General features: G+C 41.4%; 1 protein-coding gene across 2 annotated transcripts; it reads left to right on the forward strand.

Moving 5' to 3' along the window:
* The first annotated feature begins 3,421 nt into the window (after positions 1 to 3,421).
* Positions 3,422 to 21,361, forward strand: LOC135538724 (glycylpeptide N-tetradecanoyltransferase 1-like). Of its 2 annotated transcripts, none has more exons than XM_064964628.1 (12): positions 3,422 to 3,562; positions 11,296 to 11,410; positions 11,662 to 11,806; positions 16,953 to 17,071; positions 17,256 to 17,347; positions 17,553 to 17,669; positions 17,852 to 18,022; positions 18,145 to 18,253; positions 18,411 to 18,581; positions 18,855 to 19,022; positions 19,708 to 19,845; positions 20,158 to 21,361. In XM_064964628.1, the coding sequence occupies exons 1-12, from the start codon at positions 3,453 to 3,455 to the stop codon at positions 20,176 to 20,178; spliced, it is 1,476 nt and encodes a 491-aa protein (XP_064820700.1). In that variant the 5' UTR covers positions 3,422 to 3,452; the 3' UTR covers positions 20,179 to 21,361. The 2 variants fall into 2 exon arrangements, with proteins under 2 accessions (XP_064820700.1, XP_064820701.1); XM_064964629.1 differs by having other exon boundaries at positions 11,296 to 11,404.
* Positions 21,362 to 23,368: the final 2,007 nt, after the last annotated feature.

Consider the following 23,368-nt stretch of genomic DNA (forward strand, 5'->3'; position numbering starts at 1 on the left):
GTTGTGAGTATTCTGTACTCTGTAAACATTTCATTCAGTGTTTCCATAGAGACATGACTTTGACTCTGGACCTGTTTTACACCAGAACTCTACCTGGCAGCCGTCTGCCTACTATGAAGTCAATATAGTATTTTTCTTCTCACTCAAAGCCAGGTTTGTGTCCTGGAGTCCCTGGAGCAGATCATGAAGACGTTTCTCACCATTTTTTACATATTTAAAGTTAAGGAATATGTAACTTTTTTGCTAGTTTTAGTTGATGTGTGGTGAGCGTTCTGGCACAAAAATGGTCACTGTGCATCACCCAAGTGGATGCCGTGCATTGATGGTGGATCAGGTGAGTTTCCCCCTACTCTGAAAAGCACTATATAAATCCAATCAATTATTATAACTTTTTTACTATTACAGAATATTCTAGAAGCTTTTTATCAGGGCAAGACTAGTAGTTGAGCTCCTTTTCCCAGGACAACGATAGTGTTATATGACTACATTTCATCGGTAAATGAAGTCTAGTTGTTGTGTTATTGGTCTGTCACGCCTGGCATGACACAGTCCAAAATACAGAATTAATGCCTAATCTTAGTGACAGAATGAATACATTTCAACACTTCATGTTTTTGTAATGCGTTTGCAACACATTCTGTTTGTTGCAATTGATGAAACACCCTTCTTTCAGTGTGCAATTTCTGATAGGAGTTTTTAGATTATATTTTACTTTGTTGTAAAATGTTATATTCTAATGTAGTTACAGTGTTCTAATCTTAATTATCTCAGTAAAATGAATTCATTTGCATACTGTATGTACTTTCTCTGACACTACCTTCCTTTAGCTAAATTAAAACAGCATCAAAGTCACAGAGGGTCAAACCAAGACAAATGCAATTGACCATGATTATGTTGCATACATATAATTGAAGTATTAGCTTTCATGAATTTCCAAAGTCAGTTTTCATTACGAAGCAGTAATCCACAATGCACTAGTATAATGTATTGTTACTAGACTTTGTTATTTGTATTCTTTCCTCCGGTCCTCTCAATTTAAATTCAAAGTCCCTTTAATTTTGAAAAACGGCAAATGGTTTTGACAGTTTAAAAATACTGCATTTGCCTTATTTCAATGGAACGAGCTGTTAGTATTCTTTCTTATAGTGACTAAGACCTGTTTACCTTAATGTCTCTTCAATTGTGTACTTTGTTGTGACATATCTGTGGGCATCAGATTCATATGGGTCAGTGTTAAATCCAGCCACCAAATCAGAAAGGTCTCCCAGTCCATTTAACAACAAAAAGCACTTACATCCAAACTTTGAAGATGGTGTATCTTTATAGTACTACAGAAACAAATAATTCCCCTGAGCTTCAGGGGAAATATTATCATTTACATTAGTATAGTAAGTGACATTAGCACAGTATTTATTTGGCTGTTTGCTTCATTCATCTCACAAACTGGTTTGTATTATACTGAATGAGAAGAGAGCAATATTATTTTAACACTAAGTGTGAAACCCTAGAGAAGCATGTTCAGTTTTTATAAAAACTATTTTAACCCCATTGTGCCCTTCTGTTTCAATTTTGGCATACTATTTCAATGTTTTTGTGCTTGAATGGTGCCTGTGTGAGAGAACTGATTTATTTTTGAGGGAAGTGAAGTAGGAGATGGTATGCACAGCATACTGACACACAACACACACAGAGCCATATAAATGAGTCATATACACTACCGTTCCTAAGTTTGGGGTCACATAGAAATGTCCTTGTTTTTCAAAGAAAAGCACTTTTTTTGTCCATTAAAAGAACATAAATTTGATCAGAAATACAGTGTAGACATTGTTAATGTTGTAAATGACTATTGTAGCTGGAAACGGCTGATTTTTAATGGAAAATCTACATACAGAGGCCCATTATCAGCAATCATCACTGAAGATCACATACAACGCAGTGTACTACTCCCTTCACAGAACAGCTCAAACTGGCTCTAACCAGAATATAAAGAGGAGTGGGAGGCCCTGGGGCACAACTGCGCAAGAGGACAAGTACATTAGAGTGTCTCGTTTGAGAAACAGACACCTCACAGATGCTGGCCTTCTAGGCAGAGTTCCTCTTTCCAGTGTGTGTTCTTTTGCCCATCTTAATCTTTTATTTTTATTAGCCAGTCTGAGATATGGCTTTTTCTTTGCAACTCTGCCTAGAAGGCCAGCATCCTGGAGTCGCCTCTTCACTGTCGATGCTGAGACTGATGTTTTGTGGGTACTATTTGCCAGTTGAGGACTTGTGAGGTGTCTGTTTCTCATACTCATACTTGAATAAGGGTATACAGTAGACACCTTAGTAGAAAGTTACTCTAGTAAAGGTGAAAGTCACCCAGTAAAATACTACTTGAGTTACAGTCTAAAAGTATTTGGTTTTAAATATATTAAGGTTTCAAAAGTAAACATAATTGCTAAAATATACTTAAATATCAAAAGTATAAATTATTTCAAATTCCTTATATTAAGCAAAGCATTTTCTTGTTTTTAAAATTCACAGAAAGCTAGGGGCACACTCCAACACTGAGACATTATTTACAAAAGATGCATTTGTGTTTAGTGAGTCAACCAGAACATAGGCCATAGGGATGACCACGTGTTCTCTTGATAAGTGCGTAAATTTTACACTTTTCCTGTTCTGCTAAGCATTCAAAATGTAACGAGTACTTTCGGTTGGGAGTAAAAAGTTCAATATTTCTTTAGGAATGTAAAAGTAAATGTTGTCAAAAATATAAAAAGTAAAGTACAGATACCGCAAAACTCTTCTTAAGTAGCACATTAAAGTATTTTTACTTAGGTACTATACACCACTGGCATCATATCATTTTACCCAGGTGACAAGATTTGCTGGTTCCCCCATACTGTCTATGGGATGGAACATATCAACACAGGTGAGTCTAATGATGTATCTAAACCCTGGATCGCTGATGTCATACTGGCCATATTGGTACTCCCCAGAAGGAGCAGTCCTCACTAGGAATGAATGTAATTCTACAATTTAACAATTAAATATTTTAAGGACCAAATTACATGTATTTCAGCATTTTGTTGTTGTAGCGGAAACAGTAAAATTAGTCATTTCTAAAAACAATACTTTAAGGAAAATTGTTTTATTAAATTGTTTTTTAAATTTATAGCTCACATCTGAGTGGTCATCTAGTGTATATATAAATCATTGGGTGAGTCACAACTACGTGACATTGTTTAATAGACAACTGAGGTTCAGTCTTGTTTAGGGACATGTTCATTACGCAGACTTATGCATCCATTTGCCTGCTTCGAAAGTGCTGATAAAAAAACATTTCAATTTCACAACCTGTCACATTAATAACTACAGGAACCAGAATGCCCACAACAGTCGGCCAATAGTATCGCAGGTTGTTTTGAGGTGTTGAATGCACGCGGTGGTTTTTCACTTCCTGGTTAAAGATGGCGGATGAGAATGAGACAGCACCGAAGCCGGAGAAAGAAGAGGAGGTAGAAGAAGACCATGGACATTGCAGTGATTGCGAAAATGAAGAGCATCACTTTGATGATGGGTAAGGGTGCACACTTATTTTTAGCACTATAGAAAACGTGTCATGCTATTGCGCTCGTTTTAAAGATACGATGCAAGCTAAACTCAGCTGGGCTTGAGCAAACCCAATTCAACTAATCCCTCCCACTTTCTTTTGGATGATTGGTGATAACGGTTTAACGTTACTTATTGCCTGCTTTTCGCTCTGATTTGATCTAAATTGGTTATTTTCCTGTTATAGGCAGGGTTTCATGCTGTTCCTCTTTTTGCTTTTATCGCGAGGCATGACGTTAGCTAACTACAATTGGTCACTGTACAAGAAATTGAACCATATTATGATCAATTACATACACTTATGCGGTGAAGACCAACACAAATCAGATTGTAGTGCAATATTAAATTGGAACACTTGATTTCGAATAGAGAACAGCGCCCAAATGTTAAATACGTCTTAACCTGTCAAATGCGAAACTGATAACGTTAGCAAACTAGCTAGCCAGCTATGCCTTTTTACGACGTTTACTTGTTAGTTAGCTGACTCCCGAACTTTTGACGTTGTCTGTCAAAAATAACAAATCTATTCAGGTAAATAATGATGCATCGTCTTGTATTTACATCACAGTAACACCAGCATGATATGTGCTAAATGCTTTAGCATAGTTGGCTCATTCCTACCATGCGGTGCCTTCTCTATCCCCAGGAAATGTCACTTATTTAGTGTAAAATGTGAATTCCAAAAAGCTTTCAATATAAGGTCAGGTGTACTTTACCTTAACACAGAACTATGGCATTTGAAAGGGAATTTTATTCATTTCGAACATTATTCATCAACTTACATACATGACAAATATAAGCCTTATAATAATATTTTAAATCTTCATTATTTTATAGCCCTAGTTAAATTCTCATGTCAATAACCCTTTTTTTCATGGTTATTGTATTTATTTAAGATTTTTCTTTGTCCTTGATATCACTTTCCACCCTGTTAGTCTGTTGTAATTCTCCATTTAAAGAAAACAACCCCTTTCTAAAATGACATCACATTCAGGAAGTTGCATCATTTCTTTTGTGGGAAAACTGTGGTGCAAAGGTACAACAATATAAACACATTTGTATCTATTTTTCCATGTTTCATGTTGTTAGTCTGTATTTCCCACTCATACATTTCCACCCTGTTACATTTATAAAATATATATTTTATTTAACCAGGTAGGCCAGTTGAGAACAAGTTCTAATTTCAACTGCGACCTGGCCAAGATAAAGTAAAGCAGTGCGACAAAAACAACAACAGTTACACATGGGATAAACAAACGTACAGTCAATAACACAATAGAAAAATCTATGTACAGTGTGTGCAAATGTAGTAAGATTAAGGTGGTAAGGCAATAAATGAGCCATAGTGGTGAAATTATTACAGTTTAGAGTGATAGATGTGCAGATGATGATGTGCAAGTAGAGATACTGGGGTGCAAAAAATGTAAATAACAATATGGGGATGAGGTAGTTGGGTGGGCTATTTACAGATGGGCTGTGTACAGGTGCAGTGATCGGTAAGCTGCTCTGACAGCTGATGCTTAAAGTTAGTGACAGATATTTCTCCAGCTAAAGTGATTTTTGCAATTCGTTCCAGTCATTGGCAGCAGAGAACTGTAAGGAAAGGCAGCCAAAGGAGGTGTTGGCTTTGGGGATGACCAGTGAAATATACCTGCTGGAGCCCGTGCTACGAGTAGGTGTTGCTATGGTGACCGAGATAAGGCGGGGCTTTACTTAGCAAAGACTTATAGATGACCTGGAGCCAGTGGGTTTGGCGACGAATATGTAGCGAGGGCCAGCCAACAAGAGCATGCAGGTCGTAGTGGTGGGTAGTATATGGGGCTTTGGTGACAAAACGGATGGCACTGTGATAGACTACATCCAATTTGCTGAGTAGAGTGTTGGAGGATGTTTTGTAAATGACATCGCCGAAGTCAAGGATCGGTTGGATAGTCAGTTTTACGAGGGTATGTTTGTCAGCATGTGTGAAGGATCCTTTGTTGCAAAATAGGAAGCCGATTTCAGATTTAATTTTTGATTGGAGATGCTTAATGTGAGTCTGGACGGAGAGTTTACAGTGTAACCAGACACCTAGGTATTTATTGTTGTTCACATATTCTAAGTCAGAACCATTCAGAGTCGTGATGCTCGTCGGGCGGGTGGGTGTGGGCCGCAATCTGTTGAAGAGCATGCATTTAGTTTTACTAGCATTTAGGAGCAGTTGGAGGCCACGGAAGGAGTGTTTGGCATTGAAACTCGTTTGGAGTTTTTTTAAGTGTCCAAAAGAGGGCCAGACGTATACAGAATGGTGTTGTCTGCGTAGAGGTGGATCAGAGAATCACCAGCAGCCATAGCAATATAATTGATATACAGTTGAAGTCTGAAGTTTACATACACTTAGGTTGGAGTCATTAAAACTCGTTTTTCAACCACTCCACAAATGTCTTGTTAACAGACTATAGTTTTGGCAAGTCGGTTAGGACATCTACTGTGTGCATGACACACGTAATTTTTCCAACAATTGTTTACAGACAGATTATTTCACTTATAATTCACTGTTTCACAATTCCAGTGGGTCAGAAGTTTACATACACTAAGTTGACTGTGCCTTTAAACAGCTTGGAATATTCCAGAAAATGTGGTCATGGCTTTATAAGCTTCTGATAGGCTAATTGACATAATTTGAGTCAATTGGAGGTGTACCTGTGGATTTATTTCAAGGCCTACCGTCAAACTCGGTGCCTCTTTCCTTGACATCATGGGAAAATCAAAAGAAATCAGCCAAGACTTCAGAAAATGGACATTGACCCCAAGCATACTTCCAAAGTTGTGGAAAAATGGCTTAAGGACAACAAAGTCAAGGTATTGGAATGGCCATCACAAAGCCCTGACCTCAATCGTATAGAAAATGTGTGGGTAGAACTGAAAAAGCGTGTGTGTGCAAGGAGGCCTACAAACCTGACTCAGTTACACCAGCTCTGTCAGGAGGATTGGGCCAAAATTCACCCAACTTATTGTGGGAAGCTTGTGGAAGGCTACTCGAAACGTTTGACCCAAGTTAAACAATTTAAAGGCAATGCTACCAAATTCTAATTGAGTGCCTGTAAACGTCTGACCCACTGGGAATGTGATGAAAAATTAAAGCTGTACTAAATAGTTCACTATTATTTTGACATTTCACATTCTTAAAATAAAGTGGTGATCCTAACAGACCTAAGACGGGGAATTTTCACTAGGATTAAATGTCAGGAATTGTGAAAAACTGAGTTTAAATGTATTTGGCTAAGGTGTATGTAAACTTCCAACTTCAACTGTATACATAGAAAAGAGTCGTCGTCCCGAGAATTGAACCCTGTGGCACCCCATAGAGACTGCCAGAGGTCCGGAATACAGGCCCTCTGATTTGACACACTGAACTCTTGTCTGAGAAGTAGTTGGGGAACCAGGTGAGGTAGTCATTTGAGAAACCAAGGCTATTGAGTCTGCAGATAAGAATGCGGTGATTGACAGTTGAAAGCCTTGGCAAGGTCGATGAAGACGGCTGCACAGTACTGTCTTTTATCAATGGTGGTTATGATATCGTTTAGGACCTTGAACGTGGCTGAGGTGCACCTATGACCAGCTCGGAAAACCAGATTGCATAGTGGAGAAGGTACGGTGGGTTTCAAAATGGTCGGTGATCTGTTTGTTAACTTGGCTTTCATGACTTAGAAAGTCAGGGCAGGGTGGATATAGGTCTAACAGTTTGAGTCTAGTCTCTCACCCTTTTGAAGAGGGGGATGACCGTAACAGCTTTCCGATCTTTTGGTGTGTCAGACGACCACACATGCTGACCACACTGCTCGTATTGCAAAATAAATATACACATACATGTTATTCAATCATTGCACCCACACTGTTCGCGTGCGCCAACCAGCGTCTGCGTTGCCAGGCGCTAAAATATAAGTCGGTTCTACTTGTAACGCGGAGCAAGTCCTGCCTCTCCCATCTCCTCATTGGTGTATAGAAGCAGATACCCACGTGCCATCGCCTCATTGGTTATACCTACTTGGGTGATTGAAAGATGAACTGATGTCGGTCGGTCGTGGTAATCAAATGTTATTTATCACATACACATGGTTAGCAGATGTTAATGTGAGTGTAGCGAAATGCTTTTGCTTCTAGTTCCGACAATGCAGTAATAACCAACGAGTAATCTAGCTAACAATTCCAAAACCACTACCTTATACACATAAGTGTAAAGGGATAAAGAATATGTACATAAAGATATATGAATGAGTGATGGTACAGAGCGGCATAGGCAAGATGCAGTGGATGGTATCGAGTACAATATATACATATGAGATGAGTATGTAAACAAAGTGGCATACTTTAAAGTGGCTAGTAATACATGTATTACATAAAGATGCAGTAGATGATATAGAGTACAGTATATACGTATACATATGAGATAAATAATGTAGGGTATGTAAACATTATGTTAAGTAGCATTGTTTAAAGTGGCTAGTGATATATTTTACATCAATTCCCATTATTAAAGTGGCTGGAGTTGAGTCAGTGTGTTGGCAGCAGCCACTCAATGTTAGTGGTGGCTGTTTTTCAGTCTCTCGGTCCCAGCTTTGATGCACCTGTACTGACCTCGCCTTCTGGACGATAGCGGGGTGAACAGGCAGTGGCTCGGGTGGTTGATGACGAGCTTGGAGGGTACCATGGTGTTAAATGCTGAGCTGTAGTCGATGAACAGCATTCTCACATAGGTATTCCTCTTGTTCAGATGGGTTAGGGCAGTGTGGTTGAGATTGCATCGTCTGTGGACCTATTTGGGCGGTAAGCAAATTGGAGTGGGTCTAGGGTGTCATGTAGGGTGGAGGTGATCTGGTCCTTGACTAGTCTCTCAAAGCACTTCATGATGACGGAAGTGAGTGCTACGGGGCGGTAGTCGTTTAGCTCAGGGGCGGTAGTCGTTTAGCTTTCTTGGGAACAGCAACAATGGTGGCCCTTTTTGAAGCATGTGGGAACAGCAGACTGGGATAGGGATTGATTGAATATGTCTGTAAACACACCAGCCAGCTGGTCTGCGCATGCTCTGAGGGCTTGGCTGGGGATGCCGTCTGGGCCTGCAGCCTTGCGAGGGTTAACACGTTTAAATGTTTTACTCACCTCTGCTGCAGTGAAGGAGAGTCCGCATGTTTTGGGGCCGTGTCAGTGGCACTGTATTGTCCTCAAAGTGGGCAAAAGTTATTTAGTCTGCCTGGGAGCAAGGCATCCTGGTCCGTGACTGGGCTGGTCTTCTTTTTGTAATCCGTAATTGACTGTAGACCCTGCCACATACCTGTTGTGTCTGAGCCGTTGAATTGCGATTCTACTTTGTCTCTATACTGACGCTTGGGAGCAAAGCTTGTTTGATTGCCTTGCGGAGGGAATAGCTACACTGTTTGTATTCAGTCATGTTTCCGGTTACCTTGCCCTGATTAAAAGCAGTGGTTTGCGCTTTCAGTTTCACGCGAATGCTGCCATCAATCCACGGTTTCTGGTTTGGGAATGTTTTAATCGTTGCTATGTGAAGGACATCTTCAACGCACGTTCTAATGAACTCGCTCACCGAATCAGCGTATTCATCAATGTTGTTGTTTGACGCAATACGAAACATATCCCAGTCCACGTGATAGAAGCAGTCTTGGAGCGTGGAATCAGATTGGTCGGACCAGCGTTGAACAGACCTCAGCGTGGGAGCTTCTTGTTTTAGCTTTTGTCTTTAGGCAGGGAACAACAAATTGGAGTCGTGGTCAGCTTTTCCGAAAGGGGGGCGGGGCAGGGCCTTATATGCATCACGGAAGTTAGAATCGCAATGATCCAAGGTTTTACCAGCCCTGGTTGTGCAATTGATATGCTGATACAATTTAGGGAGTCTTGTTTTCAGATTAGCCTTGTTAAAATCCCCAGCTACAATGAATGCAGCCTCAGGATATGTGGATTCCAGTTTGCAAAGAGTCAAATAAAGTTTGTTCAGAGCCACATGTCTGCTTGGGGGGGCAATAATCCACCTTTTATTATGAAAGTTAGATGCCAATCTAAAGATGCCACATAAAGTCCAAAGAAGATAAAGCCTGGAAGGAGGAGAGATGACAAGAAATGATTTCGTTGACAGTTTTATTTGTGGATTAATTGTCGGAGTAGAGGACCTTGGGCATTTCAGGTAAAATAGCAACGGTTATATCCTATGACAAATTAGCTAGCAACAGCAAGCTAGCTAAATATGACAAATTAGCTAGCAACTGCAGGCTAGCTAGCTAAATTGCCATAAATGTGTTATGCTTTTCAACCTGTCCCTAGATGAATATAACAGGTTCAGAGTTTTGGATATTTCAACCTGCGTGTCGTGATCGTGTTTGGTGTGGGGGGACAAAATACATTTGTGTGCGTCCGGTTTGGGTATGGCGTAAGTTATAGAGAAAATTAACCACTTTTCATATGTTTGATAGAGAAGTTAAAATCCTGTTCAAGTGTTCACCATTATACTAGCTCACTCAGAGAGCTATGGCTAATTTGTGTTCCAAATTTCCACCCAGTTAGGTTCCACCCTGTTAGTTGGGAAATGCACCCCAAAAAATAAGTGCCTGAGTGTGACAAAAATATTTTTCTGATAGAATGCACAGAAAAAAAACATACCGTTTTTTCCTCAAAAGTTACGAGGTCCAAAAAGCACCGCATATTTGGAATGACCAAGTTAAGCTAGGTGACAGCTGTCTGACATGAGGGATACATTTGATGCCGGAAATCTCAGACTTCAGTGCATTCAAGACAACTGGGAACTTGGGGGGTATGACATTTGGAAACGAGCTCCGACTAGGGAAAAATATTTTGAACAGTCATCCATCTTGGAATTCCAAATCGGAAACACAGGCATCTTTCTAGAGCTCGGACTTGAGCGTTATTTTGCCAGAAGAAAATGTAAGTAACTGCTCTTAAGATTCCTTCTGTAAATTGCGTGGTTGACCTAACCATATAGTGACATGTAGTTATTTGTTTAGCTGGGAGGCAACCATGGGTATGGATTACAGCCCTTGTGTGGCTTGATGTCAGCGTGTATGCGAGCATCTGGAACCCTGCTAGGTAGCCAAATAAGTTAACATGAATATTTGATAGCTGACATTAGTTCGCTAAATGAAAGGTTGAATGGTTCTGGATGGTAGTTAGGCTCGACTGCTAGAATGGAAGCCTGTTGAATAAGCCATTGAATGCTTGGTCGTCTATTGTTCCTGTCAGTGTCCCCTTAACATCCCTCATACACACACAGACACGCATAGCCACACTCACTCCCCCCAGGGGTCATGTGATTTTACCATCTGTCCTGGTGTTACAAATACAGGCCAGTCCCTAGCCTCATTCCTCTCTTGGACGCTAATGGGATCATCCCCTGTTCTTTTAAGTATACTGCTGTCTCCCTGTCCTGCACAGGAAATGGGCATAGGGGTGGGGGCTCTTCTAGAGTCCTTGGTGATCAGGGGATGGAGGAATAACTCCAACCATTTTAAACTAGCTTAGGGATAAACTGTAAGTTATCTGTATTTGGGACAAAAGGTCACCACATGCTTGTTTCCAAAATATCTTATAAGATCCTGGGTATTCTAGGTTGGTAATGAAGAGGACTGAAACAGTTGTGGCATTCTCCTGGCCTATGGAAAGTCTTAGTTACATTTGAGTTTTTATGTCCTATGGTAGTGACAAGGGCCAGGGAGATGACATCGGTGCCAAGAAGAAGAAAAACAAAAAGAAGAAGAAGAAGTCTGGGGCAAATAAAGAACCTGCAGAGGAGGATCCGCTAGGCAAGGTAGATGTATGTACATATGTGTAGGCCACATGAGTGAGTGTTGGGGCAAATGTTTTTGCTTTGTTTGTGTTCCTTTGAGAGAGAGGAGTTCTAGAAAGACCGACATTGACTTATTGTTGTGTAACTTTTGAAAACGGCCTCTTCAAAACTGAATGGAGATTAGTGGGTGTGTTTTTGGTTGTCTGTGAAGATTGTTTTACATTTGGCAATTTGTTTCCTTTTCAACCCTACATTACGCTCTTTTTCTCTCTACACAGGTGAACTCGCTGCCTGCTGATAAGCTGCAGGAGATCCAAAAGGCCATTGAATTGTTCTCTGTTGGCCAGGGCCCTGCCAAAACCATGGAGGAGGCAAGCCGACGCAGCTACCAGTTCTGGGACACACAGCCCGTCCCCAAGCTAGGTATGACATTTTGCTTGGGTACCGAAAAATCTCCAGAACCTCACTGTAGTGACTAGTAGGGATTAACACGGGTAACCGGGATCCCGGGACTGTACAACATTTTCCCCCAAAGTCGCACTAATGCAATTCCACAAAATACACGTGCTATTTTATTTTTGCCAATCTGCTCATCATCCAAACAGGTTGTCTCATGGAAGCCTTGAACCTAGCGTATATACTTCACACAAAGTCGCCATAAATTCAAAACTCGTGCATAATATACACTGCCTGACTCGAATGCAGTTTAGACTTTTCATCAGAACTGAAAATTTGATCCTGGTCCGACCCAAGCTCGGTGCGCTGAAAACCCGAGCCCTGGTCCGACGTCACAGAAATTAAATGAACCCGAAAAAATGGCAGATTTCTAGAGAACAGTAGCCTATATTGATTTAAACTGGTGTTGAGAACAATGCGGAAGTGGAGTGAAGAGACGAGGAAACAGCCATTGGGCCTTAGAAAAAGAGCAGAGAGAAGAAAACACACCGTAGTTATACAAGTGGATTTTGCTCTTCACTCGCTTAGTAGCCTGTTCTACTCCCTACCAAAAGCCTGTGCTTTTGTTTCACTGTATCTATGTATATTTGATCTCTGGCTGGACAAGTGGAAGTGGTAGCTCATTTATTAGTTTGCTGATTTATCACTGATCAGAAACATTTAGCTTGCAGTAATGTAGCCTAAATCAAGTGTATTATTATTTATCTATTGACTCACATAGGACAATAGTCTCGGCTCTATAAGGGTACTATCATCCCATTCCCACTGAAACCCAAAATCCTGACTCCTGTCCCGCATGATCAGCAAACGGTATGAGAGTAGATCTTTTTTTTTTTAAACAGGGTTGGTCCCTGATAAAGATACCTTGATATTTTAAACAATGTCCTTTCTTTATCTCTGTTATTCATGATTTGCAATCTGTATAATTATCAACTTGATTTAGACAAATGGGTGATATGCTGTCATTGGTTGAGTTTATCTCGCAAGCTTAACGACTGGTCTTTTGACCTTTTTAAAGTTTGTATGATTTAACAACTCTATGGCCTACTCAGGTGCGCTCTGTGCGTCCCCGGGGTGCGCTCTGTGTGGAGAGCCTAGGCCTACTGCTGAAATGCACTGAATTAATTCAGGAACATAACGGTCTGAATTTATGAAGGGCCTGTTTCGCAATTCAAAATAATGTCATTGACGATCAGTTACTCTTATCATTACTAAATATCAGTTTCACTCGCTTAGAAATCTTTACATGGTGGCGCAGCAACAGTCTTATTTTGGGAGAACCCTGAGTGACCATATCTTGGATTTAAATGCTTTAAATGGGCACCTCCGATCTTTTTTCTTTCTTTCATTATTTACCTGAATATGTTGATTTGTTTTTGACAGACCATGTCACAAGTTCGGGAGTCAGGATGAATATGAATTAATATGAATTATTCCTGATGTTGTCACTATGGATGAGCATTTTGAAGGAATTTCACTATTCGAGTAATATGATGACATTTTTCCGGATAGGCAAAATAATGTATATTTTTAAAAAAACATTTTTTTACTCGAATAGTGAAATTCCTTCAAATGCTCATCCATAGTGACAACATCGGGAATAATAGTGCTTTGTTGAAGCACCTTTTGCAGCGATTACAGCCTTGAAGTTTCTTGGGTATGACACTACAATCTTGGCACACGTGTATTTGGGGAGTTTCTCCCATTCTTCTCTGCAGATCCTCTCAAGCTCTGTCAGGTTTAGTGGGGAGCGTTGCGGCACAGCTATTTTCAGGTCACTCCAGAAATGTTAGATTGGGTTCAAGTCCGGACTCTGGCTGGGCCACTCAAGGACATTCAGAGACTTGTCCCGAAGCCACTCCTGTGTTGTCCTTTGGGAAGGTGGACCTTCGCATCAGTCAGGTCCTGAGCTCTCTGGAGCAGTTTTTCATCAAGGATTTCTTTGTACTTTTCTCATTTCATCTTTCCCTCAAACCTGACTTGTCTCCCAGTCCCTGCAGCTGAAAAACATCCCCACAGCATGATGCTGCTACCACCATGCTTCACCGTAGGGATGGTGCCAGGTTTCCTCCAGACATGACACTTGGCATTCAGGCCAAAGAATTCAAACTTGGTTTCATCAGACCAGAGAATGTTATTTCTCATGGTCTGAGAGCAAACTCCAAATGGGCTTTGGTTTCCGTCTGGCCACTCCACCATAAAGGCCTGATTGGTGGAGTGCTGCAAAGATGCTTGTCCATCTGGATGGTTCTCCCATCTCCACAGAGGAACTCTGTAGCTCTGTGGGACCTTCACTGCTGCAGACAGTTTTTGGTACCCTTGCCCAGATCTGTGCCTCGACACAATCCTGTTTTGGAGCTCTACGGACAATTCCTTCATGGCTTGGGTTTTTTCTGACATGCACTGTCAACTGTGGGACCTTATATAGACAGGTGTGTTCCTTTCCAAATCATGTCCAATCAATTGAATTTACCACAGGTGGACTCCAATCAAGTTGTAGAAACATCTCAAGGATGTCAATGGAAACAGGATGCAGGATGGTCTGAATACTTATGGATTAAACATTTTTTTTAAAGTTCTACATTTCTCAACCTGTTTCGCTTTGTCATTATGGGGTATTGTGTGTAGATTAATGAAAAAAACAAAACCATTTCATCCATTTTTAGAATAAAGCTGTAACGTAACAAAACGTGGAAAAAGTCAAGGGGGCTGAATACTTTCCTAATGCGTTGTACCTAAGCTAATTGAGTCTGTTTGGCTGCACTTCCTGTCCTTGTGTACAACAACTCCATTCAGAATAAACAACAACCTACCTGATGATTGCTCGGTGTTGTCGTCTTCTCATTCAGCGAACTTAATTTTGTAATTTGAATTCCATTTCGCATTGATCTCTAATCTTCCAAGTTGCTTGCTACACATGAAGCTAGTGCCACGTTGATTGGCTGACAATAATAACAGAAGTGTGAAACCCGTGTTGGCTACGTTGTCATTTTTGGGTCGCACGTCATAAAAAATACATTGAAAAGGTTGTTTTTTATTGAATTAATTTAAAATGTCATGGTGTATCCTTGTGTGTAGCAATGTTACATACACTGAAAGTATATATATATATGCAACATGCAACAATTTCTAAATGTTTATTGAGTTACAGTTCATATAAGGAAATCAAGTCAATTGAAATAAATGTATTAGGCCCTAATCTACGGATTTCACATGACTGGGAATACAGATATGCCTCTGTTGGTCACAGATACCTTTAAAAAAAAAAAAAAGTAGGGGTGTGGACCAGAACCAGTCAGTATCTGGTGTGGCCACAATTTGCCTCATGTACCATGTCACATCTCCTTCGCATAGAAATCAGGCTGTTGATTGGCCTGAGGAATGGTGTCCCACTCCTCTTCAATGGCTTTGTGAAGTTGATGAATTTTGGCGGGAACTGGAATACACTGTCGTACACGTTGATCCAGAGCATCCCAAACATGCTTAATGGGGGATATGTCTGGTGAGAATTCTTCGAGGCCATGGAAGAATTGGGACATTCTTCAGCTTCCAGGAATTGTGTACAGATCCTTGCAACATGGGCCGTACATTATCATGCTGCAACATGATGTGATGGTGGCCGAATGGCATGACTATGGGCCTGAGGATCTCGTTATGGTGCATTCAAATTGCCATCACTAAAATGCAATTGTTCATTGTCTGTAGCTTTATGCCTGCTCATACCATAATCCCACCACCACCATGGGGCACTGTTCACAACGTTGACATCCGCAAATCGCTCGCCGACATGACGCCATAGACCTCATCTGCTTGGTTCAGTTGAAACCGGGATTCATCCATGAAGAGCACCCTTCTCCAGCTTGCCAGTGGCCATCGAAGGTGAGCATTTCCCCACTGAAGTCGGTTACAATGCCGAAATGTAGTCAGGTGAAGACACTGGTGAGGAGGACGAACACGCAGATGAGCTTCCCTGAGACTTTGACAGTTTGCAGAAATGATTTGTTCAAACCCACAGTTTCATCAGCTGTCTGGGTGGGGATCTCGGATGATTCTGCAGGTGAAGAGGCCAGATGTGGATGTCCTAGGCTGACGTGGTTACAGGTGGTCTGCGGTTGAGAGGCCGATTGAATGAACTGCCAAATTCTTTAACTATAGCATCGGTTTCTACCATTGTGTTTTACTTATGATAGAGAAATTAACATGGATTATTCTGGCAACCACTCTGGTGGACATTACTGCAGTCAGCATGCCAATTGCACGCTCCCTCGACTTGAGACATTTGTGGCATTGTGTTGTGTAACAAAACTGCACATTTTAGTGGCCTTTTATTGTCCCCAGCACAAGGTGCACCTGTGTAATGATCGTGCTGATTATCAGTTTATTGATATGCCACACCTGTCAGGTGGATGGATTATCTTGGCAAAAGAGAAATGCTCAATAACGGGGATGTAAACACATTTCTGCACATTTGAAAGAGCATTTGCACATTTGAGAGAGCGAGAAGCTTTTTGTGCATATGAAACGTTTCTGGGATCTTTTATTTCAGCTCATGAAACATGGGACCAACACTTTGCATGTTTTGTTTATATTTATGTTCAGTGTATATTAATTACATTTAGACAGGCTTTTCATTGTTAAAATTCACCTAAGATTTGTTTCTTAAATAATTACTCTGTGTACCAATGTCACATAAATGAATTATTAAAATAGGCATATGATTTTTTTTTTACTTCTCAAAAGTAGTAGTGATTTGAGGAAATTTGATATGAATAGTCCAATTGGCCTCTTTGGTTTTGGATTAAACCTACTATGATGGCTCCCAAGTGGCGCTGCGCTCCAAGGCACTGCATCTCAGTGCTAGAGGCATCACTACAGACCCTGGTTCGATCCCGGGCAGTATCACAACTGACCGTCATCGGTAGTCACAGGGCTGCACACAATTGGCCAGCATCGTCCGGATTAGGGTTTGGCCGGGGTAGGCCGCCATTGTAAAATAAAACTTTATTCTCAACTGACTTGCCTAGTTAAATCAAATGTATAATGCTTTGTATATTTGCGTTGAATATGCTAATTGCTAATATCCTCTTACATTGCGTTTTGTTGTTTACCTTAGGGGAGATGGTGACATCGCATGGTTCCATCGAGCCTGACAAAGACAACATCCGGGAGGAGCCCTACAGCCTTCCTCCAGGCTTCACGTGGGATGCCTTGGACCTGGGCGACGCCGCTGTGGTGAGGAGGCTCCTCTGCAACCCCTCCATCCCAGACTGAGTGTACCAAAAACAATATAGCGATAGCAATGAAAATACTTCACTTGTGGTTGTGGTTATTCCATCAGCTGACCCCACTTCACCCTACTTAATTTAACCCTAGACCTTACAGTCGTGGCTCAGTCTCTTACTCTTCCTCCTCTTAGCTGAAGGAGCTGTACACTCTGCTCAATGAGAACTACGTGGAGGATGATGACAACATGTTCCGCTTCGACTACTCCCCAGAGTTCCTGCTCTGGTAACTCTTTATTACTTAGCTACGTCACCTTTGTTACTCAGCGTGTCTCATTTATGTAACACATCTCTTTCAATAGATCTCTCTCTCATGTTAGATGTGTTATCTTTTGAAGGCAGGAGTTGTTTTCTGACCAGCAGAACTTGGCCCTCGTGTTTTCTATCGTAGTTGGGAACTGACCTGTAATTGTAACGTCTCTCTCCCTCAGGGCTCTGCGTCCCCCAGGCTGGCTGCCCCAGTGGCATTGTGGGGTGAGGGTGAACTCCAACCAGAAGCTGGTGGGCTTCATCAGTGCCATCCCTGCCAACATTCGCATCTATGACCAGTCAGTGAATAAGCATCATGCTCTTGTTCACACACTTTTATTACTCCCAAACTGTGTAGTATTTTAATTTAGCTAACAATAGGTATGTAATATTTTCTTCTTGATTTCCTGTGTTAATTTGCTGTAAGAAGTTGGACATTAAGAGGAGGCCTTACTCACTTTAGGCTGCTTTTGTCATTTAGGGATAAGAAGATGGTGGAGATCAACTTCCTGTGCGTCCACAAGAAGCTGCGCTCCAAGCGGGTAGCGCCAGTCCTGATCCGAGAGATCACCAGACGGGTCAACCTGAAGGGTATCTTCCAGGCTGTCTACACTGCTGGCGTGGTACTGCCCAAACCCGTGGGCACCTGCAGGTGGGACACTGAGAGACACACCAACCACACTACATGCACACCAGACAGATGCCCATCCAACCAAATTCATATGCTCGTAAACACAAAAACAAAGTAAGCGAAAAGTGTTATCGTCTGTATAGGTACTGGCATCGCTCCCTGAACCCACGCAAGCTGATCGAGGTGAAGTTCTCTCACCTGAGCCGGAACATGACTATGCAACGCACCATGAAGCTGTACCGTCTGAATGAGGTGAGTCCGTGAGCAAAGTGCCATCTAGAGGCTATCCTCTGCACAACACCCGACCGCCCAGCCGTCACCTGATGCCTCTATCTGAAATGTCTATTGTGTTGATGTGAAACTCTCCATTGAAAGAGGTTACCGTGACCTTCCGTCTCCTTCTCTCCAGGCACCAAAGACCTCTGGCTTGCGGCCAATGACCAGGAAGGATGTTCCGGCGGTGCATCGCCTGCTCCTGGAGTACCTGAGCCAGTTCCACCTGGCCCCGGTCATGAGCCCCGAGGAGGTGGAGCACTGGCTGCTGCCCCAGGAGAACATCATCGACACCTACCTGGTCGTGGTCAGTACCACTGTTAAAATGTACACTACCATAGACACCCATAACATTACACATTGCAACACCCTTACACACCTAGTAAATGGTATACACTTAGTAGACCGTTACATATGACCATATATGGACACCTATCCAGGTACACTTTGTAGACTCTTCTACCTCTAGACAACATTGTTCACCTTATGTCACCTTCAGAGCTCTGGAAATGCATTTCACACACACCTAAAATGGGAGTGAATGTAAAGTTGGAGGATGTGTCTTCCCTCCCTGTGGCAGACCTCTGGGGGCAAGGTGACGGACTTCCTGAGCTTCTACACGCTCCCCTCTACTATCATGAACCATCCAGTGCACCGCAGCCTCAAGGCAGCCTACTCCTTCTACAACGTGCACACCACCACCACCCTGCTGGACCTGATGTCTGACGCACTCATTCTGGCCAAATCCGTGAGTTGGTTCTCTTGGTTCAGGCGGCTGGGGGTCGGAGGTCAAATGGGAGTTGGATTTGGGTACCAGGTCAAATATGGACTGTTTACACTGAGTAAACCAAACATTAGGAACACTTTCCTAATATTGAGTTGCACCCCCACTTTTTTTGCTCTCAGAACAGCCTCAATTTGTCGGGCCATCGACTCTACAAGGTGTCGAATGTGTTCCACAGGGATGCTGGCCCATGTTGACTCCAATACTTCCCACAGTTGTGTCAAGTTGGTTGGATGTCATTTGGGTGGTGGACCATGCTTAATACACACGGGAAACTGTTGAGCGTGAAAAATGCAGCTGTATTGCAGTTCTTGACACACACTGGTGCGCATGTTACCTACTACCATACCCCGTTCAAAGGCACTTAAATATTTTGTCTTGCTCATTCACCCTCTGAATGGCACACATACACAATCCATATCTTAGTTGTCTCAACTTTAAATTCTCTGTCTCCTCCCCTTCATCTACACCGATTTGAAGTGGATTTAACAAGGGACATCAATAAGGGATCATAGCATTCATCTGGTCAGTCTGTCATAGAAAGAGCAAGTGTTTTGTATACTCAATGAATAATTCATCTTTAACTCAATCCCTTTCCCCCATCTCTCCATATCCCCCTCACTCATCCATATCTATTGTCAATATCCAGAAAGGGTTTGACGTTTTCAATGCACTGGACCTGATGGAGAATAAGACTTTCCTGGAGAAGCTCAAGTTTGGCATCGGAGACGGGAATCTACAGTATTATCTGTACAATTGGAAGTGTCCTAGCATGGGATCGGAGAAGGTGTGTCATGATGCTGCCCATAGTTCATATTTACTGATAGTTCAGTCAGTTCCTGGAGTGATGACTCTTTTTCACATTGATATAAATTATTCATGGTAATACGATGATACTGAAACTGTGTTTTGTGATACCTAGGCTGTAGTTGTAGTTGTTTTTTCTGGTACAAAAGGAGTGTTATGTAGGAGGGAATTATCTTGCTATCACAGTTAAGACAGGCAGAGAAGTATACAGGCCTCACAGATGTCATCATGTGGGTTCTCATTTTAACTTCTGGTGAAACTATCATAAGCTTCCTTTTTCTATGGTTCACAGGTTGGCTTAGTACTACAGTGACATCCCTCTTCACCCCCCCTTCCCTGGGCGTCACAGTTAGGCCAGGAGACCGCACTGACCACCTGACAGATGGACCGATGGACTTCCTGGAAAGAGAACCCACCGCCCATTTTTATTTCTTGACCTTTGAACTTTGACCTGCACTACCGCTGCCAGGCAGGGAGTCGGGGGAGTTGGTCCTTCTCCACACTCCACGCTCTCTCTCCCTCCCGTCACATGGACCTTAAAGCCATTTTAGTTACCATCCCAACTGAAGTATGTCATGATTGTACCAGATATCTTATACACACACTGCACAATTCACTATATAACACACACAAGCGTAACTACACAACATACATGTACAGTAAGACAAACATGACAGGAAAATTATACTAACACCTACTCACTCGATGCTAACATTTTCTTTTTCTTCATGTGTGCGATGAGCTTTTTCGAAACACATCTCATCATCCCCAAAGTAAAGTGTTTAGATTTCTCTCTCTAAAAATCAAAAACATTTCAAAAGGAAGAGAAAAAAAAAGGTAATTAATATTCAAAGTGGACACAAGACAAGGGCTTCTGTCAGTTTTTTTCTTCTCTCGCTATTGAGGCTTGAACCTGCAGATTTACTGTCAACCCCTCAATTTTCTTCACTGTATGCGTTCTAGAGTTGACTCTGTACACAGCTGACTGAGGGGTTTTGTCCTTCATATTTTTATTTTTTTATTAATATATTTTTTGGTCCCATCTATACTAACTGCTGTGACCCATTCAGAAAAGCCCTGTTCAGAAGAAAATACAACAATGACCGTTAAATGGAATAGCTGTCAACAAGAACTTAACAATTTGGAGTAGTTTGGACTTTTTCTTTCTTTTTTTACGTTGAGGCCGGGGAGAGCAGATATCTGGAGTAGAGGAATGGTTGGGTGGGGGCTGCTGAGAGGGGGCACGGAAGGGACTGGATACTGTTTGTGGGTATAACACCTCTGAAATTGAGAATCAAAACTGTCAAGGATTTTGGGGACCTGGGCCAGGGAGGGGGCTGGGTAACACCCCAAGTAAACTTTTTGTTTTTATGTAGAGTGTTGGATGGGATGCAAACCGAAATGAAAAACGGGTCTCGTGGTTTTATGATGCAGGAAAACAAATGTGAAGATGCGGGGGATTTTTTGTGCAAAATAAAATATAGAAGTTGCTGTGAGGTTTTGTAATGGTTGATTTGGTGATTTCTATCCTTTAGTTTATCATGAGGATATTCACTGGGTTACTTCTGCCTTACCCAAAACCCCTTGGTGGGGTCCTTAGAGGTGTGACTCCAAAATCAGTCAAAACAATTAATTTGGATTCTTGTTATACTTGTATTTGTTCTGTAAATAATTTCCCATGAACTGTTTGAGTTTGTTATTTTAGTGCAGACATAAAGGTTATAACATTCAAAGGAATTTAACAAAGTGGGAAGTGGGTTTAAACATCTCCCTTTACTAAATTTAAGAGATGTTTTTGAGTTGGCTCAAATGGTTGCAGACTACAATCATCTTTCTAGTCACTGCACCAGTTTCCAAAATGGATGTATACTGAACAAAAGTATGAATGCAACAATTTCATTGATATTACTGAGTTACAGTTCATATAAGGAAATCAGTCAATTGAAATAAATTCAGTAGGCCCTAATCTATGGATTTCACATGACTGGGAATACAGATATGCATCTGTTGGTCACAGATACCTTTAAAAAAATGGGCCTCACAATGGGCCTCAGGATCTTATGGTATTTTTGTTCATTCAAATTGCCATCGAAAAAATGCATTTGTGTTCTTTGTCAGTAGTTTATGCCTGCCCATACCATAACCCCACCCCCACCATGGGGCACTCTGACATCACCAAACCGCTCACCCACACGATACCATACACGTGGCCTGCAGTTGTGAGGCCGGTTGGACGTACTGCCAAATTCTCTAAAACGACATTGGAGGCTTAAGGTAGAGAAATAAACATACAATGCTCTGGCAACAGTTCTGGTGGACATTCCTGCAGTCAGCATGCCAATGAGACATCTGTGGCATTGTGTGACAATACTGCACATTTTCGTGGGCTTTTGTCCCCAGCACAAGGTTCACCTGTGTAATGATCATGTTGTTTAATCGGCTTCTTGATATGCCACACCTCTTAATCCATCCAGCTATCTTGGCAAAGGAGAAATGCCCCACATTTTGAGAGAAGTAATTTTTTTGTGCTTATGGAACATTTCTGGGATATTTTATTTCAACTCATAAAACAGGACACTTTACATGTTGGGTTTATTTTTGTTTAGTGCGTATGTGATCAACAAAACAGAATTGTGTCCCTCGTGTCATGCACAAAAATGATCTAATTGACCTTTCATGGACATATACAATTTGTAAGGCACTACACACTCCAATTCCACCACTATGTGCATAATTTCCTCTGATTTTAAAGACTTTTCCATCTATCTTACTTTAATTTAGTAAATGTCAGTCTTTTGCTATGGTGATACTGCAGCATACACCCAAGCCAATCACTAAAACTACAGATTCTTTAACTTTTGTATATTATTAATTATTTGTGAGGCCAACTTGTGTATACTATAACTTGTCTCCTTGCTATGCCACATGTTATTTTCATCACTACCTTACCCACCGTGACCTCTGTTTTAGGTTCTTACTGTTAATGGTTCCCAGACAACTATACCACTATCTTTCTGAAGATTATTGGTTTAGGCTTGAGATTAAACTGAACCTGCAACTCTCAGATAAGACTGGTTTGGCAACTTGACATTCCGATTAGATAACCTGTATAAAGAAGAAAGAGGACCTTTTTGAGACGATATATTACTGTGCAGGTATGTTATGTTATGGCCTTTTCAACTTGGATCTTTTTCTCTCTTTGACTGTTTCACCTGATCTGTTGAAACTGAACAAATATCAAATGTGTAAGAGTTGACCAGATATACATTTATAAAAAAAATACTGAAAAAAGTTGAAAATATATATGCATTCCCTCATTGTTAGTTATCCACAGACCTAAAAATCATCAGGTTCCCTTTAAATTTTCTTTACAATATCTTTGGGTTTTAAAAAATAAATTAGATGGTTAGAACACATTACTACAACATGAGAATCATTCCTAATAAGGACATGGTGAAAAATATCAATGATGACGTAATTGTGGTGTGGTAAAAACATTTTCT

Source organism: Oncorhynchus masou, unplaced genomic scaffold (assembly GCF_036934945.1).
Source record: "Oncorhynchus masou masou isolate Uvic2021 unplaced genomic scaffold, UVic_Omas_1.1 unplaced_scaffold_29___fragment_2___debris, whole genome shotgun sequence".
NCBI classification, from domain to species: domain Eukaryota; kingdom Metazoa; phylum Chordata; class Actinopteri; order Salmoniformes; family Salmonidae; genus Oncorhynchus; species Oncorhynchus masou.